This window comes from Desmodus rotundus, chromosome 12 (genome assembly GCF_022682495.2).
Source record: "Desmodus rotundus isolate HL8 chromosome 12, HLdesRot8A.1, whole genome shotgun sequence".
Lineage (NCBI taxonomy): Eukaryota > Metazoa > Chordata > Mammalia > Chiroptera > Phyllostomidae > Desmodus > Desmodus rotundus.
The window spans coordinates 72,935,429-72,958,347 of NC_071398.1; the positions used below are offsets into that span (position 1 = coordinate 72,935,429).

A 22,919-nucleotide genomic window follows, 5' to 3' on the forward strand; every position below is an offset into this window, starting at 1 on the left:
TCTATGACTTTGGCTTCTCTAGTACTTTATATACGTGGGTTCGTACAGTTTTTGTCGTTTTGGCTTACTTCATTTAGTGTAACGTCCTTAAGATTCACCCGTGCTCGGCGTGTGCCGGACTCTCCCTTCTTTTCAAGGCTGACTGGCGTTCCATCGTATGTGTGTGCTACCTTTTGTGTGTTCACGCACGGGGCCGTAGCCGGCTTACCGTGGGCTTTCTGTGAATAACACTGAACACTGTGTTTTAAGAATAGAGGAAGACACTATCCTTTATTTGAAGAGGTAAAAGGCAATACCAGTTAATCAAGTTGAATACATGGGAATAAAATGCTTATATTTTATCCAGTCTCTGCCCAGTTTTAGAAACAGAAGCCAGATCTAATTATTGTAAGTTCTCAGAATACTTACTTTTTACTTTTTCTTTTTTGAACTGTAGATTTTGGTCCTAAAAACAGATTCTCAGGATCTCGTTGCATCCTTCAGAGTAACAACTGGAACAAGCAATACCACAGCCATTAAGTCCATAGAGTTTGCCCGGAAGGGGAGGTGAGGCCCTGTCTTTTTAGGGGCAGTTTTAAAATTGAGTCGGATACAAAATACCATTAAGATTCACCGCTTGTGTGTATATTATATTGCAGAGGTTTTAAAAGTTTACTTAAAAAATAGTTACTAGAAACTGTCACTGTCTGGTTCTTAAGTTCATAAAATTCACTGCGTCGAGCCAGCATCCCCATCTTCTGTGGCCGGAGGTTATGGGGCCACTCCTTTACAGAAAAGGTTCCCGAGCGACGTGTGCTGAGACCAAATGCCGGCACACAGTTAGCCGTGGGTAAAGATTAGCTCTTATAATCAGAATTGATGTCACAGAATTCACGTAGTACCTGCACATATACTTTACTCACATAAAACCTGTTTATCCCTTTAATTACAGGTGTTTTTCTGGTAAGTTTGGTTTCCCAACTAGAAGTAGATATACCAACAGAAACAAGAAGAAATAGGTTGTCAGTAAAAGAGGTAACAGTCATCCTGCTCCATGTGGGAACACCCGTACGTGCTTAGGGGACATTCACGTTCCACGTTCTCTTAAGAAAAGGTTAGTTAGTGAAGTCTGGAAGAAGTCACAAAGTAACATATTTTAACAGATTTCTAACGTCATTATTTCATTTTTTAAATTGAAATAGTTTATGAATTCATTTAAAAGACTGTATTATATATAAAATGGCCAGAGAAATGAATTATTTATGTACATTTAACTATTCTCGTGAGTTGAGCAAGCTGGTTTCAATTTACAGGTCTTGGATCTCAATTGAATACCGATGATTAGTTTGTTAGTTTGTGCGTACAAGGTTCAAGGATACCCAGGAAGTATATGACGTACTCTCACCTCAAAGTAAATTTCAGTGTGGGAGGTGACAAGTATTCTAGTTCATTACACAGATCTTTCCTCAGTCTCTCCCCAATTTATTAGTTGTTTTAGGGAAATGTTCTAAGTAACAGCTTGTAATAGAAAATGTCAATGGAAACAGATTCCTAAACTCTGGTGTTGACATTTTTCTCCTTTCTGTAGTTGCTTTTTAATTAACACAGCAGATCGTATAATCAGAGTTTATGACGGCAGAGAAATCTTAACCTGTGGAAGGGATGGAGAGCCTGAACCTATGCAGAAATTACAGGACTTAGTCAATAGGTACGTGTCACAACCTGGAAGAATATGTGATAATTCACGACGTGGGCTCTAGTTCTAGTTTGCCTTGGGTACTTCCTTGTCCTTTAGGACCCCGTGGAAGAAGTGTTGTTTCTCCGGGGACGGAGAATACATAGTGGCAGGCTCGGCCCGGCAGCATGCCCTGTACATCTGGGAGAAGAGCATAGGCAACCTGGTGAAGATCCTCCACGGGACGAGAGGAGAACTCCTGCTGGACGTAGCTGTGAGTAGAGTGAGAGGTTTCCGTCGTTACGTAGCTGTGAGTAGAGTGAGAGGTTGCCGTCGTTACTTAGGCAACGCAGAAACGTCTCGGGTTCGTTCTTGGAACTGATTGTTCTTTCCTTCATCAAATTTAGTGGCATCCCGTTCGACCCATCATAGCTTCCATTTCTAGTGGAGTGGTGTCCATCTGGGCGCAGAATCAAGTAGTAAGTATTTGTCTGGCTTAATTGCTTTGAAACTAGAAACTCTTCTTTTTTTCAAAGGATTTTACAAATAGTAAGCTAAAAATTACCTTATTTACTTTTTTTACATATGATTCTCGTAACCTAATTAAATAGGTTCAGTGCATCTAGCTTTGCTTTATTGTGATGGGACGGTCTCGGGCCATTGCCAATTTACAGTGGACTTTCTGTTACATTTTCCTATTTCTTATCTGAGAAAGATTGTTGTTTTGCTTTTCTTATTTTCAGCTCAGTTTATGTTTTATAGCTTGGTTTTATTTTGACCACCTTTAATTGTACTTGTAGTCAGTGTACTTATAAAAGTCAGTCAAACGTGTAAAGGATATGAAGATGCAGGACCCTAGAATTCCCTTCCCGTACTGCACTTTTTGGGTTACAAACTGTATTTGTTAACCCCTTGGAGGATGGTTCATTAGCAGCCCAGAAAACGTGTAGAGCTCTGATCATTCTGCCATCTTTGCCCTTGGGGCCGTCCTGAGAGCGTCTGGGCTGGAGGTTTGGGTTTGGGGTTACTGCCTCAATGAAGAGGAAGAGGAAGGTGGAGGTGGAGTTGCTTTTACCTCAGTTACATCGTAGAACGATCAAAGATAGCGGTATTTTGTGAAAGAACTATAGTTAATAATAACTTGGAATGTTTAAGAGAGGCAATATCTTAATATAGTAAAACCTGTAGATAATTAGTTTTTATTATCCAACCAGATTTGGTCTCAGACCCCTAAGCAGCTTTCATGTTCACGTCTGTCTCTCTGTCGTGAATGTCCGGGTCACCGGCTGTTGCTTTCCTCAATGGTTACGTGTATGCTTTGTTTGTGGCGTAGGAAAACTGGAGTGCCTTTGCACCAGACTTCAAAGAATTGGATGAAAATGTAGAATATGAGGAAAGGGAATCAGAGTTCGATATAGAAGATGAAGATAAGAGTGAGCCGGAGCAGACAGGTAATGTTGCTCAATTGTAGACAGTATTTCCCAAAGGAAAAGTGATTGTTTTATTCATTGTTAATTTGTGTTGAAATTTATTTCATCACTTAGTCTAAGATGTCAGTTTTTAGATTTTATTTATTTTTAAGATTTTATTCATTTATTTTTAGAGAGAGGGGAAGGGAGGGAAGGAGAGAGGGAGAGAAACATCAATGTGTGGTTGCCTTGCACGCACTCGTTTGGGGACCTGGCCCACAACCCCAGCATGTGCCCTGACTGGGAATTGAACTGGCGACTCTCTGGTTCGCAGGCTGGCACTCAATCCACTAAGTCACACCAGCCAGGGCTAAAATGTCACTTTTTTAAATTGACTAAGGGCTTACATGGACATTATTACTAGGGTTCAACAGATCTCTTAACATTTCACTTTGTATTTCCTGATTAACTGCAGATGATTAAATGAGGATTTACCTGTAGCACTTAGCAAAGGTCCCACGCAGGCTGGGTGCTCAGCTGTATCACGTGTTGTCACATCTTTGTCAGTAAGGTGAAGGTAAAGAGCGCGGGCTTTAGAGTTCTACTGTCTTGGGAAAAGTACTTACTCTTTAAGCCTGAATGTCCTCATTTGTATAGTAGTGGTTATAACAGAACCCTGCTTTTAGGGTTGTGGGGAGTAAATGAGCTGCTTCACCTGAAGCACTGGTATAGTGCCTGGGCGTAACAGGCATTCAGATGTTAACTTCTGTTCTGATCAGGATCTTTGATATTTTTATCCCGTTGATGTTTTATCTCAAGGAGACTCCTTGAGAATGAGGACTTGACTTTTTGCCTCGGTGGGGTCTAACAGGAGGCTTTGTATCTAGTAGGGGTTTGTGTGTGTGGTGCTTAGTCCGCCCACTTAGCACTGTCAGTGAATAATTAATGCCACCGATCACTTGGGGGATCACTTGGATGGTGCTGGGAATTAGGTCCCTCTTGTAATTCTAGAGAACTTACACGCCTCGTGTGTTTTAGGAGGACCTCCAGGGATGCAGCATGTGCTGGACTGTGTTGGTATCATTGGATTATGTTTTGTGAAGCCTTCCCAAACTCTCACATAAGGTGTTCCTCCTTCCCATCTACTTAGCACATCGAACATACCTTTACTGTAGCACTTGTTGAATTGAAATGATCCATTAGTGCCTGTCTTCTCAGATTACGTATGACGCTTTTACTGAAGAACTGTTCCCAACTTTCTTGGTCATCGCTGTAGTCCCAGGGTCTGTCTAGCACATGGTGGAAATTCAGCACACATTTGTTGAATGATTAAGTAAAATGAACTGTTTGGTCTTCCTCCTTTGTGTCCTCTGAATGGCAGTGTATAGAAATCATTGAGCTAGAAGTAAAAGCAGTTTTGCACTTCGCACACCTCTGCCGTGTCTCTGTCCTGCAGGGGCTGATGCGGCTGAGGATGAGGAAGTGGATGTCACCAGTGTGGATCCTATTGCTGCTTTCTGTAGCAGGTGAGCCACCGTGAGGTCTCGGCCTCCGATGCCCCTTCTTTTCCTCCTCCTCGTCTCTGGTGGTGTACTTCTCAGCTCCTCACGGCAGGCCTTTCAGTCCTGTCTGCTTATTAGTCCGAGACATAGGTGCTTTGTTTTACAAGAAACCCCTTCCTTTCTCCTCTGACAGAAAATTTTAAACTGAAATAATTCATTTATATCGTTTAATTTTACTGCTGATTTTGTTAGTCATGCCGTCTGATTTTCCTTCATTCTTGTTGGCTTTCTTAAAGTTCTAGATCCTTACATGTTGCTTATGGTTAATATAGGTGATTCTGTCCTAGAGGAAGGGCTATTGTTTTAAGCAACTGTTTCCTCTTTTTTCCAATCCCTTGTCCGATCTTATTCCAAATAGTGATGAAGAGCTGGAAGATTCAAAGGCTCTATTATATTTACCCATTGCCCCTGAGGTAGAAGACCCCGAAGAAAACCCTTATGGCCCCCCACCAGATGCAGTCCAAACTTCTCTGATGGACGAAGGCGCCAGTTCGGAGAAGAAGAGGCAGTCTTCAGCAGACGGGTCCCAGCCACCTAAGAAGAAACCCAAAACAACCAATATAGAACTTCAAGGAGTACCAAATGATGGTAAGAGCCGCATCTTCTCTCTGTTGCCCAGTAGACACCACACCACTTCTCCACTCGCCAGCACAATCTGGTAATTTCTGTTTCTTTGACTTTACCTTAAAGGATTTTTCCCATGAGTTGTTTTTATAGTGCTTTACAACTTAATAAGGATTTCATGCACTTTCACTTCCCTTTCAAAACGGGGAGACTCTGCCCTTGCTACTTTGCCTAAGATGACAACACACTTTGAGTCTTCTGACGTGTGGCTCAGCGTTTCTGTCATTACGCCACCATTCTCACCACCACCCTCCCGCCCCAAGATTTAATTAGGTGGTAAAGTACTAGTCAGACTTGCACAGTCTTTTCTTTCCTCTTCCCTGCTTTTTACGGTCTGATTCTGGAAGCCTTTACAGTCACGTGTTTGAGTGAGGATTTTACCCTGGTCTCTCTAGTTTCCAAAGCCCGTTCCCTTTCTGCTCTTGCATGACACCGTGGGTGTGTGCATTCCTGTTCTGCTTCGGCCACTTGTCCAGTTTAGAGCTGCTGTGGCTCGGTGCAGACCACGCAGGCTGTGCATGCCCCTTAGCCAAGCGGCTATTTCTTAATGGCCATTCTTTCCATAGTTTCCTAAATAATAAACAAAGCACATTTTTCTCCTTGTCTTAGTAGATGTGGGACACAAGGGCAACATTCTTTGCTCATGGATACAGGGCATGCCATGTGCTTAGTTGGGTAATGGGACTGGTAGTGTTTGGATTCCTTTCCATGCCTATCTGTCCTTTTACAGAAGTCCATCCACTACTGGGTGTGAAGGGGGATGGCAAATCCAAGAAGAAGCAAGCAGGCCGGCCTAAAGGATCAAAAGGTAAAGAGAAAGATTCTCCATTTAAACCGAAACTCTACAAAGGGGACAGAGGTTTACCTCTGGAAGGATCAGCGAAGGGTAAAGTGCAGGCGGAACTCAGCCAGCCCTTGGCAGGTAAGGACACATTGGGAGCGCTGTCTGGCTTGCTTTGTGGCCTTGCTTTGTACAGCCCCTGACTCTGTTTACCTGTAGCATTTTTTCCTTCCTCCCCTCCTTTTTCCAAGTGGCAGATAGTCTCTGAGTTTTAAGCTGCCAGCAAGGGCAGGATAAAGCATATTGGCTTAATTCAGTGGCTTTTAACCTTGAGTCCCTAAATAGATTTCAAGAAACCCACATTCCCTTGATACTAGATACAGAAATTGTGTGAATATTTGTGTGGGAAAGATGCCCATACCTTTAATTAGAGTCCTGTTGGAACCCATTACCTGAAAAGGGATAACAACCCCTGGTTTAATTCTTTCCTTCCTTTGTGTTTGCTCCTGGATGTTTTGTTTGGCCTCAAATCAAAGAGCCATACAGATAACCAGAACCATAAGCTTGCTTTATACGGCCCCCCAACTATTTAACTGTAGCATCTCTTCTCTCTCTCTCTCTCTCTCTTCAAATTGTTCAAATCCCAGAGCTTTTTCTCTCTCCCAGTATCTAGAAGCAGTAATGACGTTGATGGTAGTACCTTCATGGTAACAAAGAAGATTGAGGTGTTTGCTTCTTTTCAGACAGGAGGAGATTACCAAAAAGACAGAAACTGCAGTCTCTATGTAGCTTGTTAAAACCCAATCCTTTTGAAATTTACTGAGCTTTCTGACTTTTATATGTTGAGGGATTTTTATTGGGGGATGGGAGAACAATTTCAATTTTCTATCAGATATTTGCAAATGTAGGCAGATTCCGTTTCTACTCCAACATTGTTGGGTTTTGGAAACTTTTTGTTATATAGAAGCACTACTTTAGTTAATACTATACTCTCAGTTTTTTTGCAGCTAAGTCAATAGACTTAAGAGGCCAGATTGATAAAGCGTGTGGTTGTGTTCAGGTTTCCCCCCTTGCTTTAAAATTTCAGTGTAAGCGCATTAACCCAAACGCGACGATGCGGCTCACTGGGATGTGAGACAGAGTCCTCGTTTAGACCTTTAGTCAGTCAGTCGCTCTGCACACGGATTCTGCAGAGAGCTGAAGCAGGCCCAGTCACTCGTCGTTTTGAGTGTCCTGCTTCCAATTAGTTAGACTTCAGTCTTTCACTGGCCAGCACTATGCCACCGAGCACACCGTGTTTTCCAGCGGCAGTGGTTATGGTGCTTCGGTGCTAATCAGCTACCGCCTCCTCACTCAGTCCACGTAAGCTCGGTCTCTGTGTATTTTTAAGCAGTCTGAAAGAGTTCTCTGGGTATCGCCAACAAAGGTAGACGATTGGTAATTGATTCATTAAATAAAAAGGATTCTTTCATGACCCATTTCTCACACAAGCTGATGCAGCCACAGAAGCAATGCAGTTTGAAGTTTAAGTAGATCTTCCTGGCCCCGATTGCTGACATGCTTCCGGGTGATTTAAACTGTGGCCAAACATCTTGAATTAATTGAAATATTCTATGACATAGTCTCCTAGTTTCTTCAAAAGCTGTCTGTAATTAATCATTTGCTTTGTAATAGTAAATGTATGGTAAATAAACCATTTAAAGCTGTCAAAGCTCACATTTCTCTTAATTTTAGTTGGCGTGGTCTCTGACGGTAACTAACTGTCTCTGGCATTTGCCACACTGGCTCTGTCAGGGTACCGGAGGTACTGTTAGCTCATACAACCCGGCGCACCGCAGACGCGCTGTTTCTCAGCTGTGCTTCAGGAATGTCTGCAAGAGTCAAAATCAGCCCTGACTGCTGTGGCTCAGTGGGTTAGGCATTGTCCTGCAGACCAAAAGGCCACCAGTTTGATTCCTGTTCGGGGCTTGTGCCTGGGTTGCAGGCCAGGTCCCCGGTTACGGGCATGCTGGAGGCAGCTGATTAATGTTTCTCTCTCTCTCCCCCTCCCTTTTCCTCTCTCTCAAAATAAGTAAAATCTTTTTTAAAAATTCAATCGGGTGCTTTCTTCAGGAGCACACGTACTGAAAGTGGAACGACACAGAGAGTAGCACGGCCCCTGTGCAAGGACCACACACGTGCCCCCAGAACCCGTTCAGTCTGAGGGTCGTATTCGTAGAGTTGAGGTTTGTGGACCTGCCCTCGGTTTGCATGAGAGCTGAACTGTTTGAAGGCAGGATTATAGGAGTGGGCTGTGTTACTGCTCAGGGTATTTAAATGACAACTGTTTGTTAATGTCTGCAGTTGAGCAGTTACTGAAGAAACTGCAGTGGGCCCTGACAAAGCTGCTATAGTGTGTTTCATGTTGCAGCAGGACATTATGCATTTCAAGGGAAGATTGGAAGACACGTAGACCACTGTAGAATAATCTGGCTATCTGGAATCTAGGGCTCCAGAAGATTCTTTCCTATCAAACAGCTCATCAGTATTGGATAGCACCCGTGGACCAACATCCATGAAGACACACTTTCTGTAATGAGGGAGGATCCGTCAGTGAAGCATGGTGAGGGTGACCCTGACCTTGGGACTTTTTGGAAAGGCCAGATCAACATGGCACCTGTCAGGTTCCCCACAATTACCTTATTAGATATTCTCCGAAGGACAGTCCTCAGATCAGAAACTTGAGGTGTGAGCAAGACCACCAGTGTCTCGGTTGCCCTGTGACTGCTTGAGGGTTGCCCAAGAACTAGGGCTCTTTGGCAGTGAGCATCCTCAGTAGCCAGTGTGACAGAGTTGTGGTCTGTCATGTACGTGAGATGTGGGCACGAAGGGCTTGGTGTGCGCTTAGATCTAGTGGGGGCGGCAAAGACCAAAATGAGCGGAGACGCCGCTTCTGGGGGTGGACAGGCACCGGGAAGGTTTCCCTGCAGGCTTCCACTGTCCTCCTGCTGCCAGCCCACCCCGACCTGGGGCCTCCAGAGTACCTCCCGAATCTGCGATTGTTTTGAACGCTTGGTATTGAGGGGTTTTAGTCCCCTCTCCTACGCTTTTTAAAAAATCAGTCAAGACTAATTTATGAATTTCTGCTAAACTCAGACAACTATTTGGGTATTCTTTTTTGTTCTTTGTGATTTTATTAGCTGACCAAGGTAACATTTAAAAATCAGGATCTGGTATTTTCTAAGGCCACCCTGGCTTGGGCTGCTACTGGGAGGCATCAGTAGCAGCTGCTGGTCCGGAGCCATCATTGTAGATTGCCTTTGTGTTGCAACTAAATAACACGTGTCCTTGGAGCAGACCAGCCTGGAGGCCTTCTGTTGTGCTGCTGTTTCTGTGTGTCTTGTCTTGCTCGTAGTGTGATTGCTCTGGTTTGGTTTGGTTTGTTTTTTCCGTCATTTAGGCTTAAAATGTCAATGTTGTATTCATTTTTAAACTGTTAAAACGAGATTGGTTAGGGCACCTGAGAGGACAGTCAGCAAAACTAACCTTAAAGTGTTAAAGGCATGATAGTTCTGTGGTGTAGATTCTTCTATATCAAGATTTTTAAAAAATAAACTCAAGAGGTTAATTATTATGTTTTTTATCGAGAGATCTGCATTACAGGTGCTTAATAGACTTTTTATCTCACTGAACTACATAAAGTTTACATTTGATTTTTGACAATACAGCATCCATGCGTGTTTGTAATTTCAGTCTTATTCTCAGGCAAATGGGAATATATTTTTATTGCCATTTTTCATTTTTGCTTTAATTTTTACTTTAAAAATCAGGTTAAAAGCAAAGTTTATAAATGGGTATTTTTCTTTTATAACTTGAGCAATTATTTTTTAACCATTTTACCTTCAAATGGCATGTTCTCTTCCACTCCCAATGATATCTGGGAGGGTTTTCTTCACCTTGTTCTCTTTTTACACTTCCCAGTTAATAGTTCACAGCAGCCCATCTAAGGATGTCCATCAGAGGTTGAACAGCTTCTATGGAATAATCAGGAAAGTGTTCGTTTGATTTTACTATTGAGGATTTTATTTATCGATCAGTTGTTGGCACATAGAAGTACCAACACTAGTTTTCATTAACATTTCATCATATTTGGAATTCTGAGGTGATGAGAATGTCACTGAAGCAGCAGGGGTGCTTGGAGAGGGTCATTCCTCACTGTTAATCATTTAGGGGCTAATCAGCCTAAAATGTGAGAGATTCGATATGTAATGCCTTAGAATTAATTCCCTTTACTTATTGCACAATTTGTTAACACCTTGGAGAGTGGTTAATTAGTTAATTAGCAGCCTAGAGAATGTGTAGAACTGATCGTTTCACCTTTTTTTGCCCTTTGGGGCAGTACTGAGAAAGTAAGGGGTGGAGGTTTGGGTTTTGGATTATGCTTCAATGAAGAAGAGGAACTGGGAGTTGGAGTTGGTTTTAACTTAGAGGGGGAATTCTTAGCCCATGTGTGCTTATCATGTGTCATCCAGCATCTGTCAGTATTTCTGCTCTTGTAAGTAGCTGGTTTAAGTTGATACTAAAGGAAACCTTTTTATGTCTGATCTCTTTAGCAGGGGGAGCAATCTCGGAACTGTTATGAAGATCCTTGAAGTGCTTCGCTTTTTCCCACTTTTCCATCATGTGGCTTCTGGACACTGTTCAGTCCTTCGAAATTGACTTTAATTTAAAACAAATGCCTCTGCTTCGCCCAGGAGGTGGGAGGAGTGAATTTTATGTTTGAATGAAGAAGTGAATTATGAAAGAAGACTATACGTCCCTTCCCTTTCAAGCATAAGTCCGAATCGGCGCTCAGGAACGAGGATTTGTGAAGACATCAAATGGGAGTTTGACTCATTTAACCATTAATACTGAGTTATGTTGCTGGAGAAAAGATACCTGTTTTGCTCATCCAATTTTATCGTACCCAGCATCGTTCTGACCCGTCACTTCCTTTCTCCCGTCTGCCTTCTATCCTCGGTGCATGTCCTTGAATAATTTGTTCTGATCTGAAAGTCTGCTACCAGTATCTTTGGAAAACTTCTCTTGCATATTTTTCCATTTTGCAATGTACCCTCTCACCAGACGCCTCCTATATTTCCACATTGTATACAAAGGATGGGTAAAAAGAAAGTGCTTGAAACATTTGAAATTTTTAGAAAGGAAAGAAAGATGAGAAAGCCCCCCCTCCCTGGTACACCCCATTGTGCTCAAGCTGGGCTGTAAGAGGGGTTTCTGTTTTCCTTTCCCTGCATGCCTCCCTCCAGTGTTGGTTCGTTGTCATTAATCATGGTTTTTTGAAGGTAGCTAGTTTCATCCGTCACCAGCAAACGATCATCAGTAGTTTATATTGCTTTGCTTGTGCTGGCCTCCGCAGATGAAAACCGACCAAGCTGTCTCTCAGCAAGCTGCTTGTATACGGGGTGGGGGCTCTGTGCAAGGACTAACGTAAAGCCGTTCAGAGTCAAAGCAGCAGCAGCAACGGTTCAATCACAGATGAAGGAACAGACTCTTCTTGTCGTTGCTTGTGGATCTCTGTCCTTCCATCGGTCATCGCATTTCCCCTTCTCTGTCTCCATGCTCCTTTTCCTTATGACATGTTTCAGCCACTTCCTTTCTGTGAAAGGTTGCTTAGCGTTTAAAATTTTTTTTTTAGATTTTGCTTTTGCTGTTCATTTATATAAAAAATAGATTGGATGGATGTGTACATTAGGTGTTTGAAATTCTCTGAAAATCCAGAGTAAAGAAGCCAGGTGTGGGGCGGGCTCACGAGTTGTCTGAGGAGAGCTTTAGCTGACCAGAACTTAACCCGGGTCATCATTTTCAGTGTTTACAGAGGAGAGTTTAAACACTGCTTGTCGTGAAGTCTCTATCAGCTGCTGGGTGCTCCTGTAGGTGGCCAAACAGTTGATTGCCGTTTGGATTTTAGGGTAGAAATCAAAGTAGAACGAGCAGTGAGAGCCTCTTTCTCCTGTTCTGTCTTTTAGAACAAACTATTCAGTATCTGGAGAACTCTTCTTGAGTCTGTTGCAACATGCCTGTATTTTTAGATGCCACTACTTTTTTCTCAAATGCTTGTTCTGTGAATTTCTCTTCATACCGCATCTCACAGCAGTGGTGGAGACGGCAGGTGGCTCGCTGACATTTTCGTTGCAAACGTTGCCTCCAGCCCGTGTCTCCGCGCTGTGACGCTGCTGTAGCGCACGGACTGTGTGACACAGGCCCCTGGCAGCGGCTCCTAATCATTATTGACGCCTGGAGCATATTTTCAGCTCATTAAACCTCTGTCCATTTCAGCTTGATTTTCTGTGTGTACCATACAAGCATATTCTCTTCCTCCCTTTTGTCATCTTCCCCTTTTGTTTTTTTAATGTTCTGTAGTTTTGTACAAGACAGGACTTAGCCTTGGGTATTTCTTGCTGAAGCTTTAATGCTTTGTCAATAAAATCGGATGTTTATTAACGAACAGGTGTAGATGCTTGTTTGTAGGCACCGCCCACTTTGTCAACGCACTGCCACTGCGCCTTGCACGACAGAAAAGGCAGCTTCTGTGCTGACGTAAGATCTTTGTGGACCTACAGAGCTGGGAGGGGTAAGGGATGGTCAGCTCGTCCAGGTTTCTGCCTCTGGACATTATAAATAAACAATTCAAACAAAAGGTGTTAAAGTGAAAAGATTAGGAATGATCTCTCGTCCAAGTTTTAAATTCGATGTAAGTGTGTATAACTGGTCCGTAGAGGCCTGTGCCAGGAGGCATTCTGGAGGGTATGAGACGCAAGCAGAGCTTCCTGCCTCCAGGGAGCTTTCTTAACCTGTAAGTACAGTTAAATCTTCTTTACTCTCTTTTTTCCCCAGTAGATTAAATGAACTTTAGAACCCATTGAATACTTACTGTCTCCTAAACAGTGTTTCATAAGAGCTATTTGGTTTTCATCATCAAATCTGAGTGTTTACGTATTAATCTTTTCTGTTATGTGACTGCGGATCTGTCTTTGACATCATAGCTGTTTCATAGCAACGCTGGCCTGGGTGAAAGAACAGAGTTCCTCTGTTCTGCAGAGTGACGGGGATAGGCCAGGCCGAGAGGCACGGACAGTTAGGCATCCTCTCCTTCTGAAAATTCTTCGCTGCCTTTGGGAGGGAAAAGTGCCTAGAAGGTAGAGGAGAGCTCCGTTTAATACTACCTACCTTGCTGATAAACATTTGGGTTCTGAAAGGGCTCGAGGCCCTTGTCTTCATGAATGTTCATTTCTATTTGAAATCCCTTACACACGAACGGTGTTTCACACTTTCCGAAGTATTTTCATGTGCACTCTCGTTCGATGTTCAAAATGACCTTCCTGAAATAGGCAGGAAGCTTTTCATTTACAAAGGAGAAATTCGAGATAGAAAATTCAGGAAGGGTCAGTCACTTACCTTCCAGTTCAGAGTTTCTTACTCCTTTTTGTAGAAGGTTTACGAGCACTGAGAGTCCGTAACTTAATTCAAGTTAATCCTCCCTCCCTCTCTCTCTCTTTAAGACTTGTTATTTGGTTTCTTATTTGGTTAGATGTAACTGGGGTTTTGAAACCCTTTAAATTAGATCCCACAATTTGGCGGGGAGGGGAAAGAATGAGGAAAAGTCTTGGCTTCAGTGCATTTGAGGTAATTTGGAAATTCAGCTTCCAAAGTCTTCATCTTTGTCTTCCCGAGAGGTGCATTTAAAGTCATTAAAAGGAGGTGGAAAGAATGAAGATCAGTAAGGTGGTCATTAACTAGCCGAGCTGGGAAAGCGGCAACACTGTGGCTCTTTTCCCTGCCTTGTGGCCTCACCTATCAATGAGGATTGGACTTTGGTTTATTAAGTGTCAGTGTTTTACTGGCAATGCATGCATCATATCTGTTGATTTTGAAGGATATTTCATGTCGAAGGAATTGAGTTACGATATCGTAGAGGATTCAACTGGAATACCTTGGGGTGCTGGCTGAGGGTGGCGAAATGTCTACCGAGACATGAAGACTTTGGCCATTAGTTTTAGCCTTGGAAGTCTGGTGTTGGCCTTCTACCTGCCTTTGGTGGTGACTTTACCTAAAACACTGGCCATCCCTAAGAAGCTGCAGGAAGCTGTGGGGGAAGTTATTGTAAATGCCACCGCCTGCACTGTCACCTGTGGCCTTGGCTACAAGGAGGAGACCGTCTGTGAGGTGGGCCCAGATGGAGTGAGAAGGAAGTGCAAATCTCAGCGCGTGGACTGTCTGGCCAGCTGGATCTGTGGCATGCTCCACTTCACCATTCTCACAGGAAGGGAGTTCCAGCTGAGCTGTCTGAGTTCAGACATCCTGGAGGTCGGGCCGGAAGCTTTCCGCTTCACCTGGAGACTCGCTCGGGGCATCATCTCAACTGATGATGAAGTCTTCAAGCCCTTCCGAGGCAGTTCCCACTTTGTGAAGTTTGAATCTGCCCAGGAGTATGACTCTGGGACCTACCGGTGTGACGTGCAGCTGTTAAAAAACTTGAGACTCGTCAAGAGGCTCTATTTTGGGCTGAGGGTCCTTCCTCCCAACTTGGTGAACCTGAATTTTCATCAGTCCCTTACCGAGGATCAGAAGTTGGTAAATGAGGGCCTGGAAGTGAATCTGGGTAACCATTCCAGGCCTCACCGTCCACTGTGGAGAAAGAAGGTGGCCATAGCCTTGGGAGTAGGAGTTGCCAGCGGAGTGATTGGCAGTGTGTTGGTGAGCATTGTCTGCGGGGGGCTGAGGGTGACCAGTAGCAATGCCAGCATGAAGACCTAACAGGCCTTGCCCCTGAAGGCCTGGCTGCCCAGGCTGTGGCGCTTGGCTGCTTAGGAAGCCAGGCTACATTTTCAGGGGAGTGTCCTGGCTGCCTGATTGTGGATCAGCTAAGAGGGAGGGCTTCCAGGGCCAAAAGAGTGAGCGGGAGATGTGGAGAAGGGGCTACATCGTGAAAGCCATGGGCAATAATCTCTTAACTTCTTTGTGTCCAAGATGGATCTCTTCCTGAACTTCTTGCCCACTAGGTACCCAAGGGGACCTGACTGCAGGCACCTCCCCTACTGCTGGGAAGAGTTGTCTCCCAAGCCTGCACCCGTTTTCCGTGCTTCACAGCTGGTGCGCCTCCCCACCCTCCGTCCCCTCTGAGCAGCGTGCTCACGTAGATGGGATATTAATAATAGCTTTTCCAGTGAGAATGTCTATTTCCTCTTCAATAAAAATGAGCGTGGCTGTATGGAGACCTAATCTTTTCTATTCTTTAGTTAAAAATTTCTGGCATTCGTTTAAATTGTCCCATAATTGGTCTGGCTTTTGTTTTCCTCAAATTTCTTAGAGTTTGAATCGATTGTATTGTGCGGGGCATAGGCCCATGTGCTCCAGAGCAAAGGCTAGCGGTGACATCTGACTCCGTATGTAAAAGACCATCACTAAGTGTTAATGATTTCCCTGCCCCTCTCCTCACCCCCAGGCGAATCCTCTGTGTTCAGTGTCCCATTGATTTCTTGCAAAACATTGGCATTTTCATCTGATAGGTTCCCCTGAAGCGTCCTTGGCTTGCTCCCTGCTTCTCTCCCAGCTCTGTCAGTGCCCCAAAGGTCAAGTGTTACCAGTTTCTTACAGTAGCCAAGACCCCTGAAGGGAGGCCTAGTACCTTCCTCCATGGGAAATCCAATCTTAAGACCCTCAGAGGCCTTTCAGACTGTGCCTGCGATCACTGGCTTGTGCAACCATCAGGGGAAAGGCTCTGGGCCACCAACCAAACTAATTCTGAGCGAATTACAGCGCTGCTTCTCCAGCTGTGTCTGACGCACTTGGATGAGCTTTGGAAATATAAGATTCCTGAGCCCCAACCCCGACGATGCTAATTCAGTTTCAGTTATGGCCAATGGATCTCTCTGATTTCCTCTACTTTTAATTTTTAAGAATGTCAAACCCATAGAAAAATGGAAAGAAAGGTTTGGTGACACCCATAGACCTTTACCTAGAATCGTCAACTTTGACTATTTTGCTGCAATTATCTTTCTAAATAATACTGAGCCACTTGAATACTAGCCACAGACATTGTGACCCTTGAGTCCGAAGTCATGTACGCATCTCCTAATACGGGCATTCTCCGGTGTAACTGCCGTATCTTCGTCACATCGAAGAAAACGAACAGTTCCCTAATCTGACGTGGTTGATTTTTAAAATTTTTGCTAAAATCTGAGAGATTTTTAGTTTGTTTGTTGATCTGGGAGCAAATGAAGATTGACACCTTGTTTTGCAGCAGACCCCCTGGTGTCAGTGTTGTTCTTTATGACATTGATTTGGTTGAAGAGTCCAGCTAGGCCAGTTGTCTTGGGTGGTGTCCCACAATCTGGCTTTGTCACTGTTCCCTAATAATTAGGTTTTGAGGAATAAATCCTACGTGTTTTGACAAGAGCTCTATGTGTCAGTAATTGGTAATGCTCATTGCAGCATCCCAGGAGGCACCTGGTGTCAGGGTGACCCGCTGGTGATGACCTCTCTCCAAAGGCGTGTGTACCTTTTCCTTTTGTGGTTAGCCTGTGGGGTGAGGGGCACAACCGTTCTGGAATCCATTCTTGATCCTGCCTTGGTGTGACATGCTGGGGGGGGGGGGGGGCAGCATGGTGATTCTCTAAATCCGTCATTTCCGTGTTGCTAACTGTGGTTCTCTGTGAAGAGGCACTCTTTTATTTTGGAGGTCTCAATGGCTTCTCTTTCTTATTCAGTGAATTATATATAATCCATTAATGTTGTCATACTTTTGATGTTCAAATTGCCCCCAACTTTGGCCAGTGGGAGTCCCTTCAAGTCAGCTCTTTTGTCCTTTCGATGTGACCACGATTGACTTCTAGTATGACCTCGCTTGCTAGTACAACAGGGTGTCTCAGGTCCACCCTTGGGCTTTCCTTTCTCCAAACCTGAACCTGTTGCCTCCAGGAAACCCTGGCTCCTTGTGCTGTGGGGGGCAGCGCCTGGGAGCTTAGATGGGCTCATCGCCACTGGGGAGTCACTGCCTGGGCCCGTCCAGTGCCCTAGATACGAGTAAGTCATGAGTTCAAAGCCCCTGTGTTTTGTAGGAGTTTTATAGGTGGTTCTGATTTATCGTGAAGATCGAGAGCCACTGGCCTAGGCCCCCACATGGGGAGTCTTTTACTATTGCTCTTAGTTTGAAAAGTTTTTACATTTTCCACACGCCCTTCCCCCCATTCTCTCTACCTCAGAGGAGATGAATTTCTGAGGACCTGGGTTCTGCTCCTGTCTGTGCCAGCAACTGTGTCATGGAACAAGTTGACTGACCCCTTGCGGTCCTCCTCTTTGGAATGCGTGATTGTAAGGATCGAACGAGATCCAGGGAATGGAACGGAACCGCTTGGTAAGCCGTGAAGGGCTGGACGTGCTACGCAGAGTCATTACCGACACACATCAGTTCCGTGCTGGACAGCTTGCTGAAGCAGCCAGGACAGGGCTTGCTATACTTTAAAAGACCATAAGACGCCTTTGTAGATAACTCAGAATTACAGTGCTGAGGAGGGAGGAGGACCGGGGCACGCTTTCACATTTTACAGACGGACAGACGGAGACTTGAGTCACTTCCCCGGTAAGCCAGTGCTCACGCATGGATGGGGCATTTACAGCTCTAGGTTTGTAGCCCTCTGTGCGCTGGACTCGAATTTTGACTCTGAGGGTGTGAAGGGATTGAACAGGGAAGAAACGAAAGACCCTCAGGTGTGCCAGCAAATACCCAGACCCAATTCAGTTCATTGAATTCTGTGCATGTAATCTGCCTCTGAGGGTCAAGGAAATGCTGACTGGACCAAAATTTGGGTTCTAGAGTGGACAGTGGTCCAAATAGCCCCTTGGGTGCAAAGCGGAAGGGCTGTATTGCCGTCCATGCTGGCCTCTTCTGGGGGCTGGCTGGCAGCCTGGGCTGCTGCTGACCAGGCCCCGGGCACAGGGCTGAGCAGCGAGTGGTGGGGCCTCTGCCTGCTTTGGGCTCCCTCTTCCCTGAGAAGGGCTGTGGGCACAGTCAGCATGGAGCCCTGCCTGCTTGGCGTGGAGCTGATGGGACACTGCTAGTGCTGCACAGGTGTGTCACTACACGGGTCTGAGACGTGATGGGCACTTGGTAGGCGCTTGTTGAATGCATGAGAGAATGTTGTAGCCAGAAACTGCCTAGGAATTCAACTTCTTTGGCTGCTGTGAGCAGACTCTAGAGGCCCCTAGAGTCTCCAGGTGGCGGCCACTCCATCTCTGCAGGGAGAAGACTTCCCTTGAGTGCATCGGGTCAGTGCTTCCAATGTCTTAAATACCAGGGCACCTTGCAAGAGTACCATCCCATGAGCACCGTTTGCTGCCCGTGGTGCGAGGAAAAGCCAGCCCAGGCTAGCGTAACGCCTGCTTGTGAGCTGCTCGGGCCTGCCCTAGAGTCCCTTGGGCTGATTCTTCCCCTGCCAGGGCTGAATGAAGCAATACGGACTGTATGTTGTGACTTCCTTAGAGTTGATGGGGTGAAGGGTAAGGTTAGGGGCTGCAAGCCTGGGGTTAGGGAACAGGATGAGGAGGTTGCGTTAGCCTGGTGATAAATCAGCCACAGCTGGTGCCAGCTCCCTCTGCAGGTTGAGAAACCATCTTTATTTCAGAACTGCCTGCTACCAGAGTCAGTAACTATCATCACAATAAACACGAGAGACAGACGACAGGCCAGCAGGGGCGGTTCCGTCTGAACAAAAACCGAGTCAGGCCAGTGGCCTGATGAAGCCCTGGGCCTTGCCAAGCCGGGAGCTTCAGTAAGCTCTGCCGGCCCTGGGTAGGCTGGGTAAGTTGGAGTCCAGGGGCCAAGGCAGGGGACAGCCCAGCTAGGGGCACTCAGCTTCCTGGGGCTCTCGGTAAGGCTACCTGACCCATTTTTCCCTCTGCAGTTTCCCTCTGATGTTCTACCTTCCCAAAGCCAGTGACCATTTACACATACACACACACACATACAGCGACCAGCCACCTCTTTCCATGGAGCTCTTTGAAGTCCCTTAAAAATGCCCATCTAATCCCTCACACCACTCCAGCAGCCTCTGGCCACGTCGTTTGTCCCCAGGACAGAGCCCAGGTTAGCCCAACCCAGGAAGACGGGGTACCACTCCTGGGCCTCAGGCCAGGGTTGAGGACAGCGCTGTCCCTGTGGCACAGAGGAGCCCAGTGGCAGTCATATTCTGAGGCCAGGAAGAGAAGAGCCCTCTAGCCGAGGAAGGGATGCAGGGAGTACAGCATCCCTAGTCAGCTTGGGCTCTTGTCCAGGGCACAGACTGGGCGGTGCCTGGGGCTGCCGAGAGGTGGTGCATGCTGGGAAAAGACTGCCTGGATGAGCCTTCTCCCCCAGTGACTGTGATGGCTCAGCGGGGGCCACAGCACACAGGCGCTCTGAGACTCTTCCTGTGCTGAGCACTTTGTGGTTCTAGGCATCTCAGTCCTGGAAGGATACCCTGCGCCACCTCCCCACCCCTCCAGTCCTCACCTAACCTAGACTCCAGAGCAACGGCTGTCAAAATTCCTCAAAGCTTCCTTGGAAAGGAAGCAGCTTGTTGCTATTCCAGGGTCTTGTTGCAGAAGTGTTTCTGTCTAACCTCAGTTTCCTCATTTTATCAGAAGAAAAGCATCCTCTGCTGTTCGCTACCATGGCCCTTCTGTTCCCTGGCACCATCTGTATCATTTGATGCACGTAGTCAACCTGACCTTGCTGGGCCCCTGTCCTCCATCCAGAGAGAGCTGCTCTCCCTGAGGGCAAGGTATACACAGAGCGGGGCAGAGCAGCGAGGACCAGGTAGCCAAGGTCATGATGAGGAGCCCTGCAGGCTGAGCCCAAGTGTGCACAGAAGGGAGAAACTCACCCAGGACCCTGCAGTGGTGTCTGGAGGCTGTCTCTGTCCCTAGTCCCCAAGGCACTTACTGGCCACTGAACTGGGGTAAAGGACTCATTTGTGGTTGTTCCCCTGCTGCGTCTCTGGAGCTTGGAATGAGAGGAGAGACCCAGAATCGAGTCATGACCACGGCAGGGGTGAGCCCCCTCAACTGCCTGAGCCCTTCCAAGCAAAGAGGGGAATCAGAGGCCCCTTGGGCAGGAGGGAAATCTGAGAGGCCATCTAATCTCGTCTGCCTGCAGCAAGCTCCTGCACAAGGCACCCTGACAAGAGGCTATTACATCTGACAGGCCTGCATGTCCTCAGGTCACCTACTGGTTTTTTAAGCCTGAGCGCTACCTGAAGCCTCAGGCTGCCAGACAACGCTCTAGTTCTGCATCCCCTGAGCAACCGTCCCTGCACAGTGGCTAGGTTTTCCTGGGCTGTTTTCCTAGTTGAGTATCCCTCCTCAGCTTCCCAGCAGGCCTGTCTTCCTCCCTTTTGCTAATGGGCCTCCTTAGAACTAAGACACTTGGTTGTGTGTTTGACTGAAGCAAGCTTAGGGACTGCAGCCTCCAGCTGCCCTGGTTAGGTACTGTGCCAAGCTGGCGCATCCCTCTTGGCCAGCACAGACACCTGTCCCCTGCTCCCTCTGCCCCGGCCCAAGGCAGTGAGGACAGAATCGGCTAAACCTTGGGAGAAGGTTCCTTTCCTTGGACATCCCCTTTCTGATGGAGCTGGGCACGGCCAAACCACAGCCACAGAGGTCAACATGGATGCTAGGCCAAGTTTGGGGTCCCTGTAATGGGAGAATGGTCACATAGCTGAGCCCCCAGCACCTTGCTTGGGGGGATGGATGGGAGCAGGTGAGGAGGGCGGGATCTGATGTCCTGGGCTAGGGCGTGGGGCAGTGCAGCGGTGGTGGGGAGAAGAGGTGTGAGCTTACATTTTTAAAAAACTGTAGTGGGTAAAAACATCAACATAAACCCGCCCAGGAAAACAGAGCAGGACTTAAAAGTTTAAAAAACCATAGCAAAATAGAGCTCTAACTATAAACTACAGAAATCAGGCTTAGGGGGCCTGTCCCCTACAGGATACCTGTCCTGCTGCTCCTGGATGTCAAGGGCCACCTGTTGGAGCACAGGTCGTGCTGCCACTGCTGCCCAGGTTTGGGGATCCCTGTCCTTGCCGTGGCCTTACCCTTCTCGGAGCAAGGGTAAGGGGGACGGGGGGCTCAAGCCAGCACTGTGTCTTGAGGTCCTAGCAGAAGCTGGGCCCAGAAGGCAAAAAAGGACCAATGTCTCCTAGAGTCTGCCCACACCCTGGGCTGGGACCCAGCCAGGCCGCTTAACCCCAAGATCACCCACCAGAACCTCTCGAAGCAGAGTTTCATAGCCCACCCTTCTTCTCAACCACCACGTTAGCCAGGCCCCGGCCTTTCAGCACTGACCCCTCCTCTGGGTGGACGAGGAGACTGGAGACTCCAGTCCTTATCTGAGCCCTGTCACTGACACACTGTGTGACCTTGGAAAGTTCGAGCTCAGTTTCCTCGGCTGTGAAGTGAGGGGCTTGGACAAGGTGAGCCCTAAAGCCTCTTCCAGCTCCGATGTTCTGGCTGGTAAGATACCCAGAGCATTTATTAACCCCTTTTCTTCCGGGGAAATGCAAAAGAGCAGTTTCAGGCGGTCCAGAGACAGGTCTTGCCAGGTGATCCTGGGTATTCCTGGGAGCAGGCAGGGCCACATTTATCCATTGTCCTTCTCAGAAGGCTCCCGACTCCTCGACCCACAGAATTGATGCTGTTTACTGTCCCGGGCACAAGGGGGCCGTGCTGGGAGAGTGGAGTCCTGGGGCCTGCAGGCCGAGCTGGAGGAAGAGGGTGGCACACGCCCCCTGTCTCTGGTCTCCTGCCTGAACCCCAGAGGGACTGTGCAGGATGGGTCTTGGTGGGGGAGGGGCCTCCCCAAGATAAGCCCTTTAGTCACCCAGCCACCTGTAGTGGCCTCTGTCACTCGGGGGTGACAGGGTCGGGTTGGCAGTGTTGGCTAAGAGGGCACGTCAGGCCAAGTCTGGTGCCCCTCTCCCCCAGGTGTCCCGGCCTCTCAGCCCTTGTTAGCCCTCAGCCCCAGAAGTCTGGAGTGCCACCCCCCAAAGCTGAAGGGCTCAGGCTCCTTATCCTCAGACATCGGGCACTGGCGCTCAGCCGCCTGGCCAGGTGGCAAGGGCCTCCAGGGAGCCATTGAGGGCTGTGTCAGGGTCCAGCTGCGTCGCCCTGAGAAAGTCAGCAAATCCTTGGTCCCAGGGTCGGCTCTCTCCTTAGGCTGGGGGATGCCTGCGTTTGTTCCTCATCCCACTTCAGCCCAGTCCCATCCGGTGTTCCCGTGGGTCTGGGCCTCTGCTCTCAGGGGACAGAGTCCACGTGCAGTCCCAGGGTGCCGTCTCCACAGATGCGCAGCTGGATGCTTCAGCCCCACTCTCCCCACGGGCCTGTTCCTGCCACCCAGGCAGCGAAGAGGGCCCAGGTGAGGCTCGGTGCCATCACGGAATTTACTGCCTGGTGCCTCTTGATTTAAAGAAAAAAATCCTCGGGTGGGTTCTATCCTGTGGCAGAATATGAAATACCTACCTCCTACAAAAAGGGCACTGTCTAAAGTAGGTATTTAAAACCAGCCATTCTCAGGCACAGTGTTGGGCCATCTTGGCATCCGGAAGGACCGGGGCCAGCTGGCTGCGTCCATCAGAGGCGGGTGTCCAGCCGTGGTGGAGAGGGAGGGGTGCCGAGATCAGAGCTCCAGGCAGCCCATGAGGATCAGCATCGCCAGGGAGTGAGAGAGGACAGCGCCAGAATGTGGGGCCGGGCAGACTGCTGAGTTCTCCACCATCATGCTGGTGCCTGGAAGCAACGGGCAGAGGTGTGGGCTGTCTGGGTTGGTTGGGCCCGCCCTGCCCCACCCCACCCCCTCTCTGGACCAATCCAGACCT

At 47.3% G+C, this 22,919-nt stretch overlaps 3 protein-coding genes across 6 annotated transcripts in view; 2 read left to right on the plus strand and 1 right to left on the minus strand.

The window, feature by feature from the left end:
* The window catches only part of RBBP5 (RB binding protein 5, histone lysine methyltransferase complex subunit), a 37,060-nt gene extending 24,546 nt beyond the window's left edge, over positions 1 to 12,514 (plus strand). The window contains exons 6-14 of one of the 4 annotated variants that reach the window (XM_024575058.3): positions 437 to 546; positions 1,568 to 1,687; positions 1,775 to 1,928; positions 2,062 to 2,133; positions 2,988 to 3,105; positions 4,520 to 4,589; positions 4,984 to 5,213; positions 5,980 to 6,171; positions 10,623 to 12,514. In XM_024575058.3, the coding sequence (XP_024430826.2) occupies positions 437 to 546; positions 1,568 to 1,687; positions 1,775 to 1,928; positions 2,062 to 2,133; positions 2,988 to 3,105; positions 4,520 to 4,589; positions 4,984 to 5,213; positions 5,980 to 6,171; positions 10,623 to 10,651 (1,095 nt within the window). In that variant the 3' untranslated portion in view covers positions 10,652 to 12,514. The other 3 variants (XM_024575062.3, XM_053915156.2, XM_053915157.2) reach the window with 3 other exon arrangements.
* A 126-nt stretch (positions 12,515 to 12,640) lies between these two features.
* On the plus strand, positions 12,641 to 15,277 carry TMEM81 (transmembrane protein 81). Its single transcript, XM_024571539.3, has one exon. The coding sequence runs from the start codon at positions 14,041 to 14,043 to the stop codon at positions 14,821 to 14,823; it is 783 nt and encodes a 260-aa protein (XP_024427307.2). The 5' UTR covers positions 12,641 to 14,040; the 3' UTR covers positions 14,824 to 15,277.
* A 3,364-nt stretch (positions 15,278 to 18,641) lies between these two features.
* The window catches only part of CNTN2 (contactin 2), a 34,954-nt gene continuing 30,676 nt past the window's right edge, over positions 18,642 to 22,919 (minus strand). Inside the window, exon 24 of the mRNA XM_053916161.2 lies at positions 18,642 to 22,830. Within this exon, the coding sequence (XP_053772136.1) occupies positions 22,721 to 22,830 (110 nt within the window). The 3' untranslated portion in view covers positions 18,642 to 22,720. The remainder of the gene's footprint in view (positions 22,831 to 22,919) is intronic.